The sequence below is a fragment of the Papaver somniferum genome, unplaced genomic scaffold (assembly GCF_003573695.1).
Source record: "Papaver somniferum cultivar HN1 unplaced genomic scaffold, ASM357369v1 unplaced-scaffold_10, whole genome shotgun sequence".
In the NCBI taxonomy this organism is placed as follows: domain Eukaryota; kingdom Viridiplantae; phylum Streptophyta; class Magnoliopsida; order Ranunculales; family Papaveraceae; genus Papaver; species Papaver somniferum.
This window is the reverse complement of record NW_020618825.1, coordinates 1451080-1472068: the sequence shown is the minus strand read 5'-3', so window position 1 is coordinate 1472068 and position 20989 is coordinate 1451080. Positions and strand designations below refer to the sequence as shown.

The following is a 20989-nucleotide window of genomic DNA, read 5'->3' as shown; positions in this document are numbered from 1 at the left end:
TTTAGCGGTAATTTTTCCCTCTTAAGTTTGTAAACTTGCCGCCACAATTTTCCTTGGGCGGTATTTTTTTACTGCGAAAAATTGGATTTGGTAATTGGTGTGAGTTTTTCCGTACAAGCGGAACTACAAACGATGGTTTTAGCAGCTGGTTTCTAACCATAAGATCCTTAAGTCTCAAACTTTGGATCTTTATGATGGTGATACGTGGCTTCGATCGATGGCAGTGAGGTAGTCCAATCTTATAGTCCAGCCACACCAAATAATACGCTGGGTGAAACATAGGTCACTCCGTACCACTATTTCTTCTCCTCCTTTTCATCTTCAAAGTTCCCCGAAATCCAATTATCCAAATACCCCTAGTCACCATTTCCTGGTTTGATTCCTCTCTTCTCAACTACTACTTCCTCCGGTTCCCATATTCTTTCTCTCAATTTCCGGTGTTTTCTCTTTTACTTCGATCAGATGAAAAAGTTGCTTAAACTAGCAAATCGAAGGATTTCACCCGAAGTTAGGACAAAAGGTATCTTTCTACTGTAATTTTATCTTATAACTTTGATTTCGATTTTCAGTAATATTTTTCTTTAATCGATTGTTGAATAGAACCCTTTATTTGGTTGTTGATTTATGGGTGTGGGTTGTGATTTTGGTTCAGATTTTCATGTTATTGTTGAAACAGAAGATTTTTAAACCTAATTCCCTTAACACTCTCTAAAACTATATATAAAGTGATTCAGAGTTTAGAGATAACTCTCATATCAATCTCTGCCCTTCTCTTCGATTTAGCTGAAGGAGTAATTTTGCTTTCTCAATTTTACTGATCCGTATGCTCTTTGTTTGTCTACTATCAGGTTTCCAGCAAAGCTGGAAAAGGCTTTGATGTGACAAATTTCTGGTAGCTTCATCAATGTTTGATTATATATGCCCCACAGGCCTGTGTTGGTCATGCCTTTTATGAGGTAAATCTTGATCAGTTTCTCTCATTAATTTGACTTGCATAGGTTGCTAAAATTTTGAATTTGTATACGATGGATTCATATTATCTGTTTGCTGGTTAGGGTACTATAAGCTAGCTTTCAATTTTGCACCATACAGTGTGTAGGTTGAATAATTGGTTTTTAAGAAACATATTGTCGCACTGATTTAGATTCAATTGTCGTAGCTTTCAGTTAACATTTCCGTTTGATTGGGATTTGACTGGATCTAACTTTCTTGTAAGATTCAAGGGTTTTCTTAACTAAATTTATTAAGACTTCAGGGATTTAAGATAAATTGGGGGTTATTCTTTGAATCTGGAATTTGTTGGGGATTTTAAGATTTTCATGGTTCTTAACTTGAAAGTGCTTTTTGGTGAGAGTGTTTTCTTCTCAATTGTTGTTGAGATAATTGTTCAGTTATCTATGTTCAATTAATCTAAATGTCACTCTTACAGTTGAAGTAAGATGACTAGAGGTGAGACTGTGAGTTCAGGTTTTGCATTCACCCTATGTTTTAGTTTTTAAATTGATCTCTACTGAGACTGAAAAATTGACAATGGCTTTGTTGTAGGTCAATGGCTGCATCACTTGTAGTGTGTTCTCGTATAGTAGGTCCAATCCGAGTCCTCATGTCATACGTGATACCATATTGGGTGAATTCACTAGTTCTTTGTTCTTGTTGAATTTGTTTATCTTGTTTAAATTTTGAATCATGTAAAATGTTCTTACTAAACGTTCAATTGCAAATGCAGATCTTTGTAATGTGGTTGGATATGGTTACCTACTTGCATCACCGCTGCCACGAGCAAAAGCTTCGTCGGCACAGAGGGGAGGTGAGAATCGGTTTCGATTAGACCCATTCTGAATTTTTTATCCTCTTAATGTTCAGGAACTAGGAAACATAATCTGATTTCTTCATACCCAGGAAAAATTAAACATGCTTAGCTGCAATTTTGTTCTCAAACCACTATAGACCCAAACAGAAGAAACTAAATTGTTCAAATTACTGGTATGCAACAGGAATGTAGTTATCTAAGTGGAGGGCTCACAAAAGTTGATTGTGATTATGGGTGGATTAACAACATTCATCACGACATTGGAACTCACGTTATCCATCATCTATTCCACCCAGATTTCACATTATCATTTGGTAGAAACAGTGAGTACCCATCTACTTGCCCATCCCATCTTTTACATTTTTGAATGACTAAAGAAAGTGTGCTAACCCTCAAGAGGCTTTTGCTTAATGGCTGTTAAATCTGTTTTTGCAGACCAAGGCATCTAAACATGTATTTGGTAAGTATTAACATCTAGTACCAAGTAGATTTGCTGCATTGTCATTAGACACTATTATGTTTGTAGATGTCTCATAGAACATCATATGTTTTGACTTCTTCATCTTTTTAGCTCTTATGAAGGAAGTTGTTAGAAAAAGTGGAGTGTATGGACAACCATAACATTTCTCATTTCATCACTGTTGTGTAGGTGCTTTTTAAGTTTTGTTTTGGATTTTGATTTAATTGGGTAATTGTGGTTCTGTGAAGTGGATTTTGTTAATAGAGGTGAATTAGTTTTTATGTTTGTGTGATTTATGTTCATAGCGACTCAATCAAAAATATTGACTGTCTGAATCATTCTCTAGTTTTTGTACGCTTTTACAGTAGATTCACTCTCTGAAGTCATGGTAGCTGCCCTGGTTTTCCAGCTTTATGAAAATGGATGTTCTCTTATCCTCCCTATAGATCTCAACTAAGTTTCTTTTTCATTCTCAGCAAAATAAGATATGGGTTTTGTTAATCAGCAATTCATTTTCTTAATCTAACCCCTTTTCTTAATCTTCCGTCACCAACATATTCATTAGCAGGTACTAAGATCCCTGTCTTAATTAGTGGTACCCAATGAAATTGTTAGTCCTTGGAAACTATAAATACTTGGTTAGATGTTTTTATGTTCAATGCTTCAGTGAATTTGAGCTGAATGAAATTGTGTTTCAGTTGATTCTAAGTGAATGGTTATCTTCAATTTGACAATGTTAATAACCGTATCCCTTTTCCTACTTAGATGCATCTCAAATGAATCATGTATCAGTGAAAGAATTGCTTTGGAAGTTCTTAATCCGTGTATAAATATGTAGGTTTGATTTAAAAGTGTTTACTCTTATAATTTGCTATGTAGATTGTGATTCCTTGAAATGAATACCGAATTTTTATAATCAGAATGAAGAGTTTTAGGTTTTGAAAGCTCAGTGTCTTTATGAAATTGTTGGTTTTAGGACTGAACTTTGTCGATTCAGTGGTGCAAAGATCTACCCTGGTAGGGGTATTAGATTTATCAGGAGCGATTCTCAGGTACTCTATTTATGTGCACACAATTAATTTTTACTTGTTTTGTTTTTATGTTGCACTCTCCTGTATGGTGCACTGGGTAATGAGTTTGTTGTGATCTTTTGCCGTAGGTGTTCCTTTTTGTCAAACTCTAAATGTAAGAGGTACTTCCGCAACAAGCTTAAGCCAGTAGGTGGTTCATTAAGAAAAGCTTTTGATGAAATTTTTTTAAGACAAATTGCTGGATGTTAACATTCTCTTGGGTCTGACATTTGTTAATTTGAAGTTGTGTTATTTATAAAACAATTGTTAACATCTGTATGAACTCATTGTTCAGGTATCATGTATTCTTCAAGTAAGCACTAGTTAAGTTTCTTATCTATTTGAGTTTTAAGTATTCATTTATATTGTGCATTTGTGATAGCAATTTGCACCACTTCTTCCGTAATTCATCAAGTTAAAGGTCAGTGAAAGAGTGATCTGATAGTTAAAAAGACTCCACAAAGCTTACAAATCTGGAACCTTGTTAAGGATGGTTGTTGACTTAGACTTTAAGCCGACAATGCCAGAGTTCAAGTCACAACATACTAATCTACTTGGTTTTGTGTTTATAAACTAATGGAAACAATAGTTGTGATTAAACTGTTGCCAGAGTATTCAGGAACTAGAAGTTCTAGCATTTGCCTTTTCTTAGTTCCGAAAGCATTAGGCTACAAGCGTATTTTATGTAATTGGCCTACATTTTTTGCTAAAGATTCTGGAAACTAATGAAAACTGGAGTTGCCATTAACATGTTGCCAAAGTGTACAGGAACTAGCAGTTGTGTGTGCCTAGTTCCGGAAGCGTTAGGCTACTAGCGTATCTCATGTTGTTGGCACATGTTCGTTGCTAAACAATTCAGAAACTAATAAAAACAATAGTTGCGATCAACTTGTTGCCGAAGTATATAGGAACTACTAGTTTCCTTTGACTAGTTCCGAAAGCCTTTGGCAACTAATTTTTCTGGGCAGTTGCCGGATTTTAGGAGCCTTTTCTCATGTTTTCGGAACTAGTCAAAGGAAACTAGTAGTTCCTATATACTTCGACAAAGGCTTTCTGGGCGTAAGTATTGATGGGAACTGCCCAACTTCCCAGAAAAATTAGTTGCCAAAGGCTTTCGGATCTGATGTACAAGCATTACCTGTACACTCCAAGTCCTTCCCACTTGGACGTAAGTATTGATGGGAATTCTCCGCCCATATCAAATTCAAATCCACGTTCTCCTTCAACTTTGGAAGTTCAAATCCCAAATAATGATGTAACTTTTAAATGCCAAGAAGGTTCTGTCATACCGAGCTGTGAGAGAAAAAGAGGTTGCAAAACTTGTAACTGTTCGTCTTCTTCTCTCGGTTGCGTCCGTAAAAGGATGGCCACTTCACCAATTAGACGTAAATAATGCTTTTCTACAAGGTGATCTTGAAGAAGAAATCTATATGAAATTACCACCCGGATTTTCTCGTAAGGGGAAGAATTCCGTTTGCAAATTGAACAAAATGAATGGCCTTAAACAAGCTTCTCGACTATGGTTTTCAAAATTCTTAAACACCTTTATACAAAAGGGTTTCACTCAATCCACTGCTGATTATAGCCTTTTTATATATAAAAAGGGTTTAATTTCTCTTTGTGTACTCATTTATGTGGATGATATCATCATTACCGGCAATAATGAAACATCAATTTCCAAACTTAAAACTTATTTGGAAAAATTGTTTTCGATTAAAGATCTTGGTAAACTTCAATATTTTCTAGGAATTGAAGTATCTCATTCAAAGCAAGGTATATTTTTATGCCAACGAAAGTATATTCTTGATATCTTAAAAGACGCGGGCTTGACAGGTGCTCGCACTTCTGATTTCCCTATGGAGCAACAACTTCAGCGAAAACCCGATGATGGTCAACCTATGTCTGATCCAACTGTCTTCCATCGCCTCATTGGTCGACTATTATATCTTACCGTAACAAAACCAGATATCACATATGATGTTAATACTTTGAGTCAATTTATGAGTAATCCTCACATAGCTCACATGGATGCCGCAAATCGCATTCTTCGTTATCTAAAAAGTACTATTGGAAAAGGCCATTTTCTATCATTTAGCAGTACTCTTCATCTAAGTGGATATTGCGACTCTGATTGGGTTGGATGCCCAACAACCAGAAGATCCACCACATGCTATATTACCATGCTTGGTGGTAGTCCAATTTCTTGGAAAACCAAGAAACAAGCAACAGTTTCCCGCTCTTCTGCAGAAGCGGAATATCGTGCTCTTGCCACACTTACATGTGAAGTTCAATGGTTAAATTATATCCTAAATGGTCTTGATATACCTCATTCAGAACCAATTTCTATTTTTTGTGACAATCAAGCTGCAATCCACATTGCCGAAAATCCAGTCTTCCATGAACGAACTAAACATATTGAATTGGATTTCCACTTCATCCAAAAATAAATAATATCAAAATTGATCGCACCTAGCTATGTTCGCTCCATTGATCAACGCACCGACATTTTCACGAAGCCTCTAGAAGCTGAAGTACATCGTCGACTAACTTCCAAGTTGGGTGTGGTCGACCGTCCTTCTCCCACGCCAACTTGAGGGGGAGTATTGGAAATATTGGGTCAAAGCACATCAATCAAGTATTGATATGCTTCCTTATTTAGATTTTACGTTATTTTCCTTCCTTATTTCATATTAATTAGTATAATTTGTAATTAAGAGTAATTGAGAATGATTGATGTAATTACATATTTATTTCCTACATTGAAGTTATTCTTCATTGTAAATTTATTGTAATCTTCTCTATAAATAACAAAGTCTTCATCACTGCTAAATATATAGTGAACAACAATTATATCGTGTCATTAGATTTGAAAAAACAGGACATCCAAATTTAACTATTGTTGTTGTTCTTTATAAAATAAAGTTCATCTATCGTTTTTGGATTAAATTATCAGCCGAGCTGGACTTTGTAACAACATAATGAAATACGAAAGTGGGTTCATCTAGGGTTTTGGATACATTTATAAGTTGAATTTGGCATGTAACTACAAAAAAAAAAATCTACTTTTTATCAACTCAAACTCAATTTTTCAATCAAACTTAAGAAAAAGAACAAGGTGTTGGGGTATTTGTATAAGGAGGTGGGTTTGAGAAATCAACTCCTTATTCTTAAACTTTTTCAATTTTTGTTCTATAAAAGAAACTAGGTTTATAATTTAGTCAAAAAGGTATTTTTGTAAATTTAATTATTTAGGAGTAACCTAATAACCTACTTATTTCTAAAACACCCTTATACCATTCACTGGACATGGCTATTAATATTTAGAACCTGGTTAAAGTGGGGACTATGCCATTTAATTGGGGCCTATAACAACATGAAAAAATAGGGTCGCTAAGAAGTAATTTCTAAAAACCCCTTAACCAACTATTTTTTCAATTGGCTAATTTATCCCAGATTAATTAGTGTTCATTAGGGTGATTAATGGTAAAATAACGTGTTAGATGTGAAATTAATTTTTGTTAATGAATCATATGAACTTAAAAAAAATTAAAATTTTGAAATTTTTTGAAGAACACCAACTCAGAATCGGTTTATGTTGTCATTGGTATCAACCGATTGTAACCTCAGAAACATACTGAAAAAGCGGGGGTACAACAACCACACCCAATATTTCGCTTAGCAATCTGTATGGACAAACTCCAATACACTTTCAAGAGAATCAACTAGACTCAATCTTAATAAAGTATATCAAAGAGTTCTAATATCTCTTTTTCACAAATGTAATCAGCAAATCGAACAGATAGAAAACCGTGAGCCTGATTATTATGTGAAATAACTTGAACGGTATCAAAAACCCATAATCAAGTGTCAATCAATGTAAACCAACAACCAAAGGTTGGATATCCTAATTGATTGATCTTTAGCGCACAACCTGTGATATTTCAATTATAAAGATAAACAATATAGTTCGGAAGTAGAAATAACACAAACACCAAAATTTTGTTAACGAGGAAACCGCAAACGCAGAAAAACCCCGGGACCTAGTCCATATTGAACTCACACTGTATTACGCCGCTACAGACACTAGCCTATTACAAACTAACTTCGGTCTGGATTGTAGTTGAACCCCAATCAATTTCACACTGATCCAAGGTACAGTTGCGCTCCCTACGTCTCTGATCCCAGCAGGATACTACGCACTTGATTCCCTTAGTTGATCTCACCCAAAACTAAGAGTTGCTACGACCCAAAGTCGAAGACTTAAAATAAACAAATCTGTACCACACAGAATAGTCTACAGTAATAGATAAATATGTCTCCCGCAGAAATACCTACAAGTTTTGTTCCGTCTTTTGATAAATCAAGGTGAACAGGAACTAATTGATAACCCGGACTTATATTCCCGAAGAACAACCTAGAATTATCAATCACCTCACAATAATCTTAATCGACGAGGCAAAAGAAGATATTGTGGAATCACAAACGATGAGAAGAAGATGTTTGTGACTACTTTTATATCTTTCCTATCAGAGATATCAATCTCAAGCCAATCTTTGCGATTATACTCGTACAATAGAAACAACAAGATCAGATCACACAACTACGAGAAAGTAGTATTGGTCTGGCTTCACAATCCCAATGAATTCTTTAAGTCGTTAACCTGGTTTTTAAGAAGAAACCAAAGGTTAAAGGAGAATCGACTCTAGCAAACACAACTAGTATCACACTTAAGGTGTGGGGATTAGGTTTCCCAGTTGCTAGAGTTCTCCCTTATATAGTCTTTCAAATCATGGTTTGCAATCAATGTTAGATTGGCAACAAAATATTCAATATTCACCATTAGATGAAAACCTGATTAGATTCAAGCTAATATCTTTCAACTGTTAGATCGAAAACCTAGCTTGTTACACACAAATGAAATGCACTTTTATAGGCTTGTGTAATCGTACCCAAACATGTACATTTGTTGGTTCAACAATAGTTAACCAAATGGTTAGCCATATGAGTACTTTCATATCAACCATATTCTTCCTCACCATAACTAGTTCAAATGACTCAAATGAACTAGTTAGAGAGTTTTTCAATTGCAAGGAAATCTTATGTAACTACACAAGACACAATTGAAAAAAAAACGATTTGATTCAGTTGAATCGGTTCAAGAACATAAGTTCAAAAACACAATCATCTTTAGATATAACCTAACGCAAGCTCGCGGACAGGGTTCGCGGACTTAAGTTCCCGGAAGAAGTTATAAAACTCCATCATATTTTCTCGGGTCGAGAACTTTCGCCAGTTCGCGGACTGGGTTCGCTGACTGAGTTCACGGCTCTTGTTACGGTTCTCTTGATCAACAAAGTTCGCAAACTTCGGTTCAAGGAATAAGGACTTATACATATATGTGTTTCCAAAACAATGCTTATATCCAACATTGGTTTTATAATCTAAACTCTCATTTCAATCATTGAAACATTCTTAGAGGACGTTATATTTTTGTTATTCACAAACCATTTTTCGTCAAAGAAATTTTCAAGGTGATTGAAACATAAAATGACTTTCGTCACTAGGTAAAGATGAACTTGGTTAAAGCGAAAGCTTACCAACACATATTTCGAGAAATAGATAGGAGAGATATACTCGGCTCGAAATAGCAAATGTGTATAATCAAAGTCTATATAGCAAAACGACTTTTGTCTCAAGATAGGAGATATAGTAGGTAGACTTTTGAGTGATAGGTAAGTTCAAGTCTCCACATAGATTTTTGTCGATGAAGTTCCACTAGTTCCTTGAGTAGTTATTCGCCTTGTATGATGATCCTTCATGGAGTTCTTGAGCTCAACTACACTTTCTATCCTAGTCCGAGACTTAGCTATAGTAGATTAGAAATCAAGACTTATAGTTTTGATCACTAACATTGACAAACATGCTTGAGATATCAACGCATGCGAGTTCGACCGAGCAATGCTCTAACACATAAAGAGATTTTTTGAAACTTGCTTCTACCCAGAATCGGTTTATATGGACATGAAAATCAACCGATTATCCAGAATTGGTTTATATGGGCACGGATATAAACCGATTGTGGGTAAATTTTTTCTTTTTTATCTGTGAATTATTTGTTATACCTGAGTTAAGAATGAGTATGAATTCATACTCAATTTGTTTAATAAGTTATACTCATTTCCAATTCGAGTATAAAGTTATACTCGTTTTCAATTCGAGTATAAAGTTATACTCATTTTCAAATTGCGTAAAATCATACAGAACCATTTTAATTTTCATTTGTAATCGAAATGAAACCTAGTATTATTTCACACTCATTTTATGATCGAGTATTAACTGGAAAAAAATGAGTTAACCAGAATCGGTTTACACGATACATATGTAAAAACCGATTCCTGACATTGCACAACATGATTCAGTTTATAAAAATGCTCATGTAATCCGATTCTAACAAAAAAAAACACAGAAAAATAATTATCTCTTCCATACCAGAATCGGGCTATGTGGGCATTAACGTAAACCGATATTCTGGTTCAATTTCATCCAACCAGAATGCGCATCCAGGACAATCGGTCTTTGTGGGCATAAACAACAGTCGTTTCTAAATGAAATCGGTTTACAAGTGCATTGACGTAGACCGATTCTTAGAAACCCAAAAAACTTTGATTTAGAAAAATTGAATTGTTTGGTGATCATCGACAATGCTTTTGTTTGATTTGAAATTCTTAATTTGGATGGATATGAAAATGGAAATGATTTTGATTTGATTTTAGTTTTATTTTTTTTTGTTATTAGGATTTAATGAGGATTAATTGGTAGTATTAAAATTTCATCGAGGGTAAATTGGTAGTTTCATCAAACTTAAACACCCCTTATCCTTTTCTATTGGATGGATGAAGAAATCCATTAGCCCCAATTAATCCTTATAGGCTCCAATTTAGCCAGGATTTAAAACACAAAAATAATATGTAACATGCACTACACCGTACCCTGGTTTTAGCAACGTTTCATTTTCGGAGGTGTGCAACGGATACAAACATTGCATAGTTAACAACGTTAATATCCGTAGCACGAATTATTAATATTTAATTTATTAATATTAACAAGTGGTACAACGTAGGTCGACGTGTACAACCGTTGCACATCACTTGGTATTTTTGGTAATATACGGTTTTTTTGTGGGCTTTTAGTAGTTTTTTTTCTGATATTTTTTTCTTTTCTTAAATTTTCTTAAAATGATTAAAATTACTCTCTCTCTCCATTTTTATTTACACGGGGTTAGTCCTCGAGTGATTTCGGGGGAGTTGAGTGTATTTTAAATCTCAGGAATTTTGAGAGAGTTTGAGAGAGTGTAGGGAGTTTGAGAGATTTTGGTGTTTTTGAGTTCAGGGAGTTTGGGGGAGTGTAGGGAGTTTGAAAGAGTTTATTAGAGGGAGTTTGGGGGAGTTTGAGAGAGTATTTAGAGGAGAGTGGTTGAAGAAATAGTGATGATGTTGTTGAGAACTTGAGATTATCAGTCTAACAGAGAGAGAGAAGGGGTTCTCTTACAGTGCATTGATCAAAGAGAGCTTTCACTTACACTCTTGTTACACTGAGCTTGCTGGACGATGCCATCATGGTCCATCGATTTACTCACTCGTCACCAGTGTCAGTCTATAGGAGGAAAAATCAATTATCAAAGTGGTAACTGTTCTGGAAAATTAGAGTTACATACTGCTTGCTTGAATTCTTGATGCAAACTGTTCTGGAATGATTCCATTTTTCAATTATTTTGTTCTGTCTGGACTGCGAAGTCAAATGGCGTCTGGAATTTTGGATGTGTCAAGATGGAAAGGGCTGGTAACTCACAATCAATCTCGTTGGGGAAAGCTTCACAATCCATCAATGTAGCAGTTACTGAAGTTGTTGCATTATCAATTGCCAACAAAATAAACTCAACCCGTCATTTGTCTTCACATCAGGATCATGATGATACTAGAATCTTCCTGCCAAAATTAGTGATGAGATCCAAAATATGGTGTCTGAAACAATTGTCAGCCCAACACTCGAAAGTCGAACCCCTATAGTGATTCTAGTAAGTGGTACAATTTAGAGTCCAAATACAATTTTCGCTTCATGATTTTCATCTTTAGGAATGTGAAATGTACGAGGAAACCAATCCCACGAAAAAATGTAGTATTCTTCCGCTTCCTTTATTGACTCATCAATTTGTAAGATAATTTGTAATGCAGGTGGGTATGATTTATCCCCAACGACAAATTCATAAGAAACACACCATTAACATCAATCAAAATACAACCTGGACTTTTCCTTGAACCGGTTTCCTTCATTTCTCTATTCACCATAACAACACCATCCCATCTCTTCGCTGCTAACTCTCCCGCTTCGACATTCTTATGAACTCTACATGCGTTTAAAAGTGAACCTCATATAGCTTTCAGTGGCATATTGTTCACGAAATCAACCTCTTGTGCAATCAATCCTGCCCGGCCTAGAAAATCGACCACACAACCGAAGTGTTCAACTGTGGGTTCAATCCCGAACTCGGATTTGATTCTCTTGAAATACATTAACCCTTCCTTGACCAATCCTGCATGAGTGCAACCAGATAAGAGGCCGACAAATGTGATTGCATTAGGCTTAACACGCGATTCCACCATGTTTTCGAACAATTCAACAGATCTCTCTCCAAAACCATGCATTGTTATGCCAGAAATCATTGTTGTCCGTTCTCCCACAAGCTTCTCCTTAACCCCTTTAAAGAAAAATACCCCATCTTCGACGCTCCCACACTTAAAATAAATACCAATCAGTGCAGTATTTATCCGACTGTCAAATCGATTTCCATTCTTATTCCTAATATAAGAATGAATCCGTTTACTAGTATCTAAACTTCCCAAATCAGCAGAGGCAGAAATGACACCCATAACAGTAGAATCATTAGGCTCCAACCCCTGAATATGTAACTCACGAAATAATTCCAATGCTTCGTTAAACCGTCCCTTTCTAACATAACCAGTAATCATCGCACTAAATGAAACAACACCCTTCTCAGGCATTTCCTTGGACAACTCACATGCAGTTCCCATTGACCCGTGATTAGCATAACAAGAAAGCAATGTAGTCCAAGTAGCAACATCTCTTTCGAGAATTTCATCAAACAGTTTACGAGCAAAACTAAATTTATCATTCGACCTGTGAAAATGGATTAATGAACTCTGAACAAATATATCAGTATCAAACCCATGCTTAACAGCTTGACAATGGGTTTCTTCGCCTTTACTAATGACACCAAGAACCGAACAAGCTTTGAGTAGGAAAAGGGAACGTGTATTTATCAAGTGAGGGTCGTCCGTTTCCGTGCATTTGGTTATACATAATGAATGAATCTTTTGGATTACAACTTGAAGAATAAGCTCGTATCATAGTGTTGTAAATGATTTTGATCGAAAATTAAGCGTGCGTAATGGCGAGTAGACGGGTTAGAAATAATGAGTTTTCGAAGGTAAATTTCTTGGCTTTGGAATCCAGTGATCTATAATGTGACATATCCTCTTCTTTCTCCTATGGTTTCCTACGCACCAAACTCCTTCCCAAATCTCTACTCTTTTGAGAGATTTGTTGTGAGACCAAAACACACTAAAAACTCCTTCGAACTCCCCAAAGCAACCAACTCCCAAGTATTGTAGGGTTTTATGACTAACAGGGAGTTCAAGAGCTTTTTTTAAACTCCCCAGCGACTAACAGGTGTTTTCTAGGGAGTTTAGGAGACTCCTCTAAACTCCCCCACGACTAACGGGGATTTGAAGAGACTCCTTCAAACTCCCACACAACTAACGGGAGAAAATCTAAATACATTAGAATCTCTCGAACTCTCCGACGACTAACCCCCTGTTATTTCATCGAAACCTTTTTCTTTTCCAGCGGAGAGCACTTTTCTCTTCTTCAATCTTCAAGAAATCTGCAGAGTACCCCATCTTCACTAGATTTGAGGTTTCATCAAGAAATCCATCATCTAATGAAAACCCATCATCAAGAAATCTCGATCTACAAATCCATCATCTAAATCTAATCAAACCCCATCTTCAGCAGATTTGTTCCCCTGAAATCTAAAAATCAAATCATTCAACCTCCGATGTAAACTAGTTTATAGGATTATCAATCATCAGGTATAAACTAGTTTGTGCTTAATTTTGTTTTCATCTAAAATCATCTGAAATAGTTAGGGTTTTTGATTTTGACCTAACTAGTATCTGAAATAGTTAGGGTTTTTGATTTTGACCTAACCATTATCTGAACGTTTTTTTTTATTTCAATTCTCTTGTTTGTAATTTATTTGTTTGTTGTTGCTTGATAAAAGATTTCGTGCATAACCAGAACTGGTTTTATTCACAATTCCAATTGATATGGCTTTTGCATCTCTTCTTCTATTTTCTAATCAAGTGTTGATTGTTTTTTGATATGTAACTTCTTCTTCATCATCTACGTCTGCAATTTCGGGTGTTTGTAGTTAACCTTGTAATTGATGTTAATTCGTGAAGGCAATTGTGACAGAACATGAGCAGATAGCATCTCACATTGTGGGTTGGCTAAACAACTTTTTTAAAGGTTCCAGCCACAAAATATCTGAAGGGCAATATCAAGGGAAACATGAGGAGGAGCAAGTTTGGAATGAGCCTTCTACTAATGCAGAGGTAATTTCAGTTCTTTTTTGTTTGTTAGGATATTATATGATAATGTGTCCAATACGAATAATAACAGCTTTGTTACATGTTCATAGACCCTGAAAGGGACAACAATCTCTGAGTGTTCAATCACGCATACCTTGGGGACGAGTCTCTCTAGAAACTGATTTAGGGTCTTATATAATTTGACATCTCAGAAAACCATTGCTCTGTCTTTATCAGATTATGGCTCGCTATGATGGCTACATCTTCATATTGTAATTCTGTTAATTATTTTCTGAGTTCTCAAATTCTCTAGTTACTAGCGCCACATTGGTGAGAGTTGATCGAATTGTTTCTGTCCCTTGTAATAATACTTTGTTACTTTTGATTACATGCTCAGAAGATCGGTCTTGAGTACGTCGATGTTGAAGGTCTTAAGAAGGTTAACAAGAACAAGAAGTTGGTCAAGAAGCTTGCAAAGAAGTTCCATGCTTTTCTAGCCTCAGAAGCTGTTATCAAGCAGATTCCCCGCCTTCTTGGACCTGGTCTTAACAAGGCAGGCATGTTTTTCTACCAAGAACGACTCAATCATCTCCACTACAACTTAAGTGGGACGTGGATAGTGCTACACTACAATTTGTGGAATGTTTAAACTTGAAGCATCCAAGCCATTTCATGACTAATAAATAACATGCACCACATCTCATTTCTATCAAAATAAAAGAGCCCTTTTCCAACCTGGGGACATCAGTTCTCTACGAAATTTGGTTGTTCATGATGGCTGAAGCAATGCAACGTGGGCAACAGAATTTGGGTTGTTTCTGTGGTCGACGTTGAGGGATGGATGCAGGTATGGACAGATATGTGAATGAAGATTAGGTTTGGGGTTTCATATGCTGTCTGAATTTGGTGGGTCTCGACTGAAATTAGTGCTGAATGATGGTGGTCATGTATAGAGTTTAAACGGTGATAAATCTGTATTATGAAGTTACATTTCGTTGCTCGATCTGTGCTGTGGCCGGAATTCCATCGAGAGAACTCAGGGAAAGAAGGTTTTGCCGCTGCCTGAAATAAGAAGAACTGATGGGTAGGCGATGGGTCATTGAAAGCAGCAGAAAAATGGGTTTTGTGGTTAAATGATCTGGTTCATAAAGATGGGTTTTGTGTGTTGTCTGGATTGGATTAGATTGAGAATTGGCAGCGAACAAAGGGAATGGTGGTGCTTCCCAGTATCTAACAGCTGCTTCAATTCTTGAGAATTCTCGGAAGAGAAATGGCGTGGATGGTGATCAACTAATCTGGGTTGTGGATGGTGTTTACGTTGAGAAACTGATACTTACAGCCATGAGTTCAATGGGTATTCTCTAGTGGCAAAGAAATGTTGTGTGTGTCGACTGCGATGGATTTTGAGATGGATTGTATATGGGTTGGTTTGAATTGGTCTTATGGTCAGTTGGAAGGAGCTGAGACTTGGTAACTGGAAGTGAAGTAGGATTGTGGTTCATCTGTTGAAGCCAATGGTTCTGAGATGGGAGAAAACTGAATCTAGATGGTGTTGGTTAAGAGCAGCAGTAGGAATGATGTTGGTGGTTATCGAATGGGAGTTGTGCCTAGTTCTGCGAAGGTCAGGGAAATGAAGTTGCTGGAGCTTCCAAGAGTGGTTTTGGTGGTTGCTGGGTCCGTATTATGAGAGCCGAATGGAGGTGGCTCGGATAGTGGCAGTTCGAGATAGAAATTTGAAGCTACAACTTAGGGAAGAACTGGTGATCAACTTCCTTGGTGATCAACTGGATGTGTATGAGAAGGTTAAGCTGGGATTTCGAAGACAAGATGCTCATAAAGTTCAGAACTCTGCAGGTGTGATGACTCTTGATAGCTCGACTGGTGGGTCTGAATCTTTCTCCCAGCATCAGCAGCATTGTGCATGGATGGTAAGACCGAGGAAATGGATTAGTTGGTCAAGTTATGCAGTCGGTGGTGAAATCGACAGAAGCTTGGTGCTGTTACCGGATTAAGGTCCAGCGAATAGAGATTGGTGATGTGGTCAGTCTAGGTAGGAGTTGGATTTGGACATCGGTGGATTGAGCCTTGGCACAACTAGGTGTTAATTGGACTTCCTCAGCTATGGTTAAGTTTCAATTGAAGAAAGTGCTATGCATGGGTGTTGATGTTGGTGACCTTGGTATGGATGACAAGCAGATCTTCCAGAACGATCATCTCAGTGTCAACTTTCTAGTATCATTGCTGAAAATCAATTGGCAAAATGTGAGTTTTCTTAGCTTCATTCTTGGTGGTTTTGAATCGTTTATTCATGATTTTGCTTTGTGTTATATGCCCTCCTTAAATCTACATAGTATGATTTTCAACATAATTGTCTATGATCTGCCATCTCTGAGAATATATTTGTCAAATATTGATTGTTTTTTTTTTGTGTTGTTTGTTGGATCAGATGAGGTTCTTGTACATGAATATTTCCATGGGAAATCCAGTCCGTATCTTCTAAGAATTACATTTCTATAATTGTAATGGAACAGGTGGGTTTTCTTAGCTTCATTCTTGGTGGTTTTGAATCGTTTAATCATGATTTTGCTCTGTTATATGCCCTCCTTAAATCTTCATAGTATGATTTTCAACATAATTGTCTATGATCTGCCATCTCTGGGAGTATACTTATCAAATATTGATTGTTTTTTATTGTGTTGTTTGTTGGATCAGGTGAGGTTCTTGTACTTAAAGAGTACCATGGGAAAGCCAGTCTGTATCTCCTAAGCATTACAATTTAATAATTGTAATGGCAATTCCTATATGCTATTCATGTTTCGGGAATGCCCTGCGAGTCTGTAACCAGATAGAGGTAGGAGCTGTTTAGCTTGAGCAGTAGACTTTTTTAAAAATGCTCAATAATCCTTTTGTTTTTTCTATTTTTTACCCGTAGTTCAGGGATACTTATATCTTGAAAGATAATAATGATTTGGCTTTTCTTTATCGACTTGTTAAATAGATGGTTGGCTCATATTGGTATGATTAAGCTTAAGATTCTTAGCAATTAGTATTGATGTGTTATTATTGCTGATTTTACTTCATTTGGTAGAGTTTCTGTAAATCTATACTATTGTGAAATCTATGATGTAACTCATCATGAATTGTCTACTACTGTGCTACATAATTGCATTCACTTATCAATTTGGGCATTGCTGTAACTTGTCCTGCCTGCCTGCCTGCATTAAAGCAGATCTTCCAGAACGTTCTCGAAAGTGCGCTTGCTCAAAGATTTAGTTTTACCCTCTCAATACTCACTATGCAGTTCATTTTCCATTGCATTCTTGTTTTTTTCCTTCAGTATTTCATGCTGTTAACTTTGTTGGTGCAGCCAACGTCGAAACCTCCTATCTCCGAGCTTGGTCCAGATGCGCTGCTGGAGCCTATGACAACATATGAGTTCTTTCAGTTACTGAGAAAGAAGAAGATTGCTATTGAGCCTCTTTTACTTTACCAGGTTAGATGAACTTCAATATGGATTCTAAGCAATCAAATGTTTTGAAAATAGAACATCATTTGTATCACATCAAAAGGCAACCTAGAAGCCCAAAATAAAACATTGGATACAACAACTCAGAAGTCTTTCTCTGGTGAGGCTAACAATTTGTAATTCGATATAGGTTTTAGCACAGTTTTTTTTCGATAGAAAAGCACATGGTTACAGATTAGTAGCATAGATATACTTTGGTGGTCCTTTATACATATAGATCCTACGTTGGTATGCTAATAGTTGTATATTCCGGAAGCACTTTTCATCCTCATGACTTGTAATATGGATATGTAGTTCAATTTTGATGATCTGCACACCCACTAATAATAATCGTTATTTATTCCTGGAAATGTTGATTATAATGCTAAGTTAAATCCAATTAATGTTTTGTAGGTAAAGAGCATATTTTGAATATGAGATCTGCTGAAAATTTCAAGTGGGATTTTGCAAGACTTCTCAGAATGTAACAACAGAAGTTAGGGTTTTCATAGTTTCAAATTCAGAAACTTGTGTTTATAACATTTGGGATTTTGCAGGATTTTGCACAAGTTGTTAGATATCGTACGAGTTTATGGTTCATTTATCTATTTTATTATGTGGATCAATGAATCGTACTTGATGGATTTTGATGTTCAATATTCTTGATCAATTTTAATTATATTGAGGTTCTGTCCTAAATTGGGTCTTCTAGTTCATCTAGAATAGTCTATGCATGCAGGTGCAAAACCAGTTTATATTTAGGTGCCGTAAATACATGAAAATAATTTCGCAACGGATATAAATGTAAGAAAGTATCCGTTGCACACAACACCTGAAATGAGAAACGGATATAACCGCAATCAACAAATAAACAGTCGACAAAAAACCAAAACGGGACCCAGAAAAGTGTTATATTATTATTAAGAACTGTTGCACAAATAGGAAATATAAACGGTTGCACCAACAATTGTGCAACATTTATAAGGGTTGCTCAAATTGTTTGTGCAACGGATAATACGTTGCACAGTATTTACGTTGCACAAATTATGCGCAACGTTTATAAACGCCACAAATTGGCTGTTTTGGTGTAGTGTTTGGAAATTCAAAAGGCCTTGGTTCAACATCTTCAGCCAAGAAGGTTTGTTGGTACGGCCGCCGGCGACCTGCTGCTGTAACCGTAGCCGTAGAAATGACGGAGCCGGAGCAGATGATCATCGCTGGAGATGATAACGCTGTAGGAGACGACGCTGTAGACAGAAACGAAATATTCCTATGAATATTCTCCCAGCGTTAACATAAACGGAATATACTTAGAATATTCTGACGGCGTTAACGTTAACGGAACATGCTTACAGTAACGGGTTGTGCTGACGGGAACGGAATATGCTAGGAATATTCTGACGGAGTTACTAAGGTTGACAGAATATGCCGACGCCGTTAACGGGATATTCTGGTGATGTCATCCCTGTTGACGTCATGATGATGTCATTAACCACTAACTGCTGATTGCGTTTCTATAGATGGCGTCGCAGCTTCTGATTGGCTCTTACAGATGACTGTGTCAATGGTGACGGGGAACCCCCTTTTCTTGATTTGGGTATGGGCTTACGTGTGTTGCTATTGAGGCCTAGTTAGCCTTCTTTGGATAACAAGGAGAGCCTATGAGGCCTAGTTAGCCATATTGGGCTAATAAGAGAAGCATATTTGGCCCAATGAACCATAGTTAGCTAATATGAGGAGTTTTTTTAGGCCTAATCTAGCCCATTTTTGGTCTAGAATATTAGGGGTACAAACACATACGATTAAGATTGTTGTGAGGTGATTGATAACTCTAGTCTGTTCTTCGGGAATATAAGTCCGGATTATAAATTGGTTCTTGTTCACTTTGATTTATCAAAAGACGGAACAAAAACTTGTAGGTTTATCTGTGGGAAACAGATTTATCTATTTTGTAGACTTGTTTGTGTGATACAAATTTGTCTATTCAAGTTTTCGAATTTTGGTCGTAGCAACTCTTGGTTTTGGGTGAGATCAGCTAAGGGAATCAAGTGCGTAGTATCCTGCTGGGATCAGAGACGTAAGAAGCGCAACTGTACCTTGAATCAGTGTGAGGTTGATTAGGGTTCAACTACAGTCCAGACCGAAGTTAGTTTGTAGTAGGCTAGCGTCTGTAGCGGCTTAATACAATGTGGTGTTCAATGTGGACTAGGTCCCGGGGTTTTTCTGCATTTGCGATTTCCTCGTTAACAAAATTCTGGTGTCTGTGTTATTTCTATTCCGCATTATATTTTGTTATATAATTGAAATATCACAGGTTGTGCGTTGTATCGATCAATAGTGAAATCCAACCTTTGTTTGTTGATTGGATATTGATTGATCCTTGGATATTGGTCTTTGGTACCATCCAAGTTTATTATCCGATTTGGTAAAGACTCGCAGATTTCTATTTGCTTGAGTACTCAAATCAAGAGATTGATATATTAACTCATTGATATACTTTTTATTAAGATTGAGTCTGACTGTCTAGTTGATTCTCTTGAAAAGTATATTGGAGTTAGTTCATACAGATTGCTAATCGAAATTTTGGGTGTGGTTGTTAGACCCCCGCTTTTTCACTTTCTCATAAAAGATCGCTGGATGTCTCCCACATACTGCGTTAACAAAATGATTATTAAGAAATTGCACAACGGTAGATCAGACAAGTTTTTCAACTAAAAGAAGTTGAAGCTACTAAAGTCATTAGAAGATGGCTCGTGATCTATATGCAATATCATCGAACAGAGTGATCAACTAAGACGCTTACTCATCAGGGGGAGTTAAGCCAAAAAGGACTATGGATATATGGTATGTTGGACATTACGTCGTGTACTCGTTTTTCTTGGTCAAGGTTTTGTCCCACTGGGTTTTCCTTGTCAAGATTTTAATGAGGCATGCGAGTCCACTGTCATCCGCAGTTCGAAATATTGTACTCTTTTTCCTTCGTCTGGTTTTTGTCCCTTTGGGTTTTTCCGGTCAAGGTTTTAACGAGGCAACATCTGCGGGTTTATCATTGTTCTGAGAACTCATGTGTTTCCTACGTTCAGGTTTTGTCCTCTGGATTTTCCTGACGAGGTTTTTAATGAGATAACAACTTAGAACGGTGAGCATCATGTAAAGAGATGGATATCCGAAGAGTTTTTTGGCGGAATCACTGACCGAATTATCACACTTTACTCTTAAATCAAGTTTTTACCGCACACAATTTTTCCTAATAATTTCTACACGAAGCCAACAAACTGTGTCGATAATATTGTTGCGAGCTTCCAGAGCTCAGGTTTTCGTCCTAAATGGTTTTTCCTGACGCAGTTTTAACCAAGGAGAAAGTTTATGGGGGAGACTAAATTCATTTATAAATTTCAAGTATTCAGGTTTTATCCCAAACGGTTTTTCCTGACATGACTTTGACGAAGGGAAAAGATTTTATGACAATCCACA

The 20989-nt window shown here is 36.6% G+C and overlaps 3 protein-coding genes and 1 long non-coding RNA gene across 9 annotated transcripts; 3 read left to right on the top strand and 1 right to left on the bottom strand.

Moving 5' to 3' along the window:
- The first annotated feature begins 311 nt into the window (after window positions 1-311).
- LOC113326150 (temperature-sensitive sn-2 acyl-lipid omega-3 desaturase (ferredoxin), chloroplastic-like) lies at window positions 312-3699 on the top strand. Of its 5 annotated transcripts, XR_003348341.1 has the most exons (9): window positions 312-520; window positions 849-956; window positions 1546-1627; window positions 1727-1807; window positions 1995-2133; window positions 2246-2270; window positions 3036-3104; window positions 3247-3322; window positions 3430-3699. XR_003348341.1 is itself a non-coding variant. In XM_026573930.1 (7 exons), the coding sequence occupies exons 2-7, from the start codon at window positions 919-921 to the stop codon at window positions 3548-3550; spliced, it is 537 nt and encodes a 178-aa protein (XP_026429715.1). In that variant the 5' UTR covers window positions 313-520; window positions 849-918; the 3' UTR covers window positions 3551-3699. The 5 variants fall into 5 exon arrangements, 1 of the variants encoding a protein (XP_026429715.1); XR_003348339.1 differs by having other exon boundaries at window positions 2246-3104; XR_003348340.1 differs by lacking the exon at window positions 3036-3104 and having other exon boundaries at window positions 1995-2270.
- A 710-nt stretch (window positions 3700-4409) lies between these two features.
- Window positions 4410-5787, top strand: LOC113326863 (uncharacterized mitochondrial protein AtMg00810-like). Its single transcript, XM_026574534.1, has 2 exons — window positions 4410-4508; window positions 4618-5787. Exons 1-2 carry the CDS (start codon window positions 4410-4412, stop codon window positions 5785-5787), a joined length of 1269 nt encoding a protein of 422 aa, XP_026430319.1.
- Window positions 5788-11766: 5979 nt separating this feature from the next.
- On the bottom strand, window positions 11767-12429 carry LOC113326862 (pentatricopeptide repeat-containing protein At5g66520-like). The gene has a single exon (XM_026574533.1). The coding sequence runs from the start codon at window positions 12427-12429 to the stop codon at window positions 11767-11769; it is 663 nt and encodes a 220-aa protein (XP_026430318.1).
- Window positions 12430-13247: 818 nt separating this feature from the next.
- LOC113326976 lies at window positions 13248-18086 on the top strand. 2 transcript variants are annotated; one of them, XR_003348646.1, is made up of 7 exons: window positions 13248-13509; window positions 13895-14034; window positions 14408-16272; window positions 16457-16541; window positions 16723-16861; window positions 17378-17503; window positions 17930-18086. It is a non-coding gene; the product is annotated as an uncharacterized LOC113326976 (long non-coding RNA). The 2 variants fall into 2 exon arrangements; XR_003348647.1 differs by having other exon boundaries at window positions 13882-14034.
- Window positions 18087-20989: the final 2903 nt, after the last annotated feature.

What these genes read in the sequence shown, in the direction of transcription:
- LOC113326150 (XM_026573930.1), top strand. Translation starts at nt 919, where the DNA reads ATGCCCCACAGGCCTGTGTTGGTCATGCCTTTTATGAG. An exon ending in TTGGTCATGCCTTTTATGAG is followed by an intron (nt 957 to 1,545) that starts GTAAATCTTGAT and finishes GCTTTGTTGTAG; the next exon opens with GTCAATGGCTGCATCACTTG. An exon ending in TTATCAGGAGCGATTCTCAG is followed by an intron (nt 3,323 to 3,429) that starts GTACTCTATTTA and finishes CTTTTGCCGTAG; the next exon opens with GTGTTCCTTTTTGTCAAACT.
- LOC113326863 (XM_026574534.1), top strand. Translation starts at nt 4,410, where the DNA reads ATGGGAACTGCCCAACTTCCCAGAAAAATTAGTTGCCAAAGGCTTTCG. An exon ending in CAAGTCCTTCCCACTTGGAC is followed by an intron (nt 4,509 to 4,617) that starts GTAAGTATTGAT and finishes AATGCCAAGAAG; the next exon opens with GTTCTGTCATACCGAGCTGT.
- LOC113326862 (XM_026574533.1), bottom strand. Translation starts at nt 12,429, where the DNA reads ATGGGAACTGCATGTGAGTTGTCCAAGGAAATGCCTGAGAAGGGTGTT.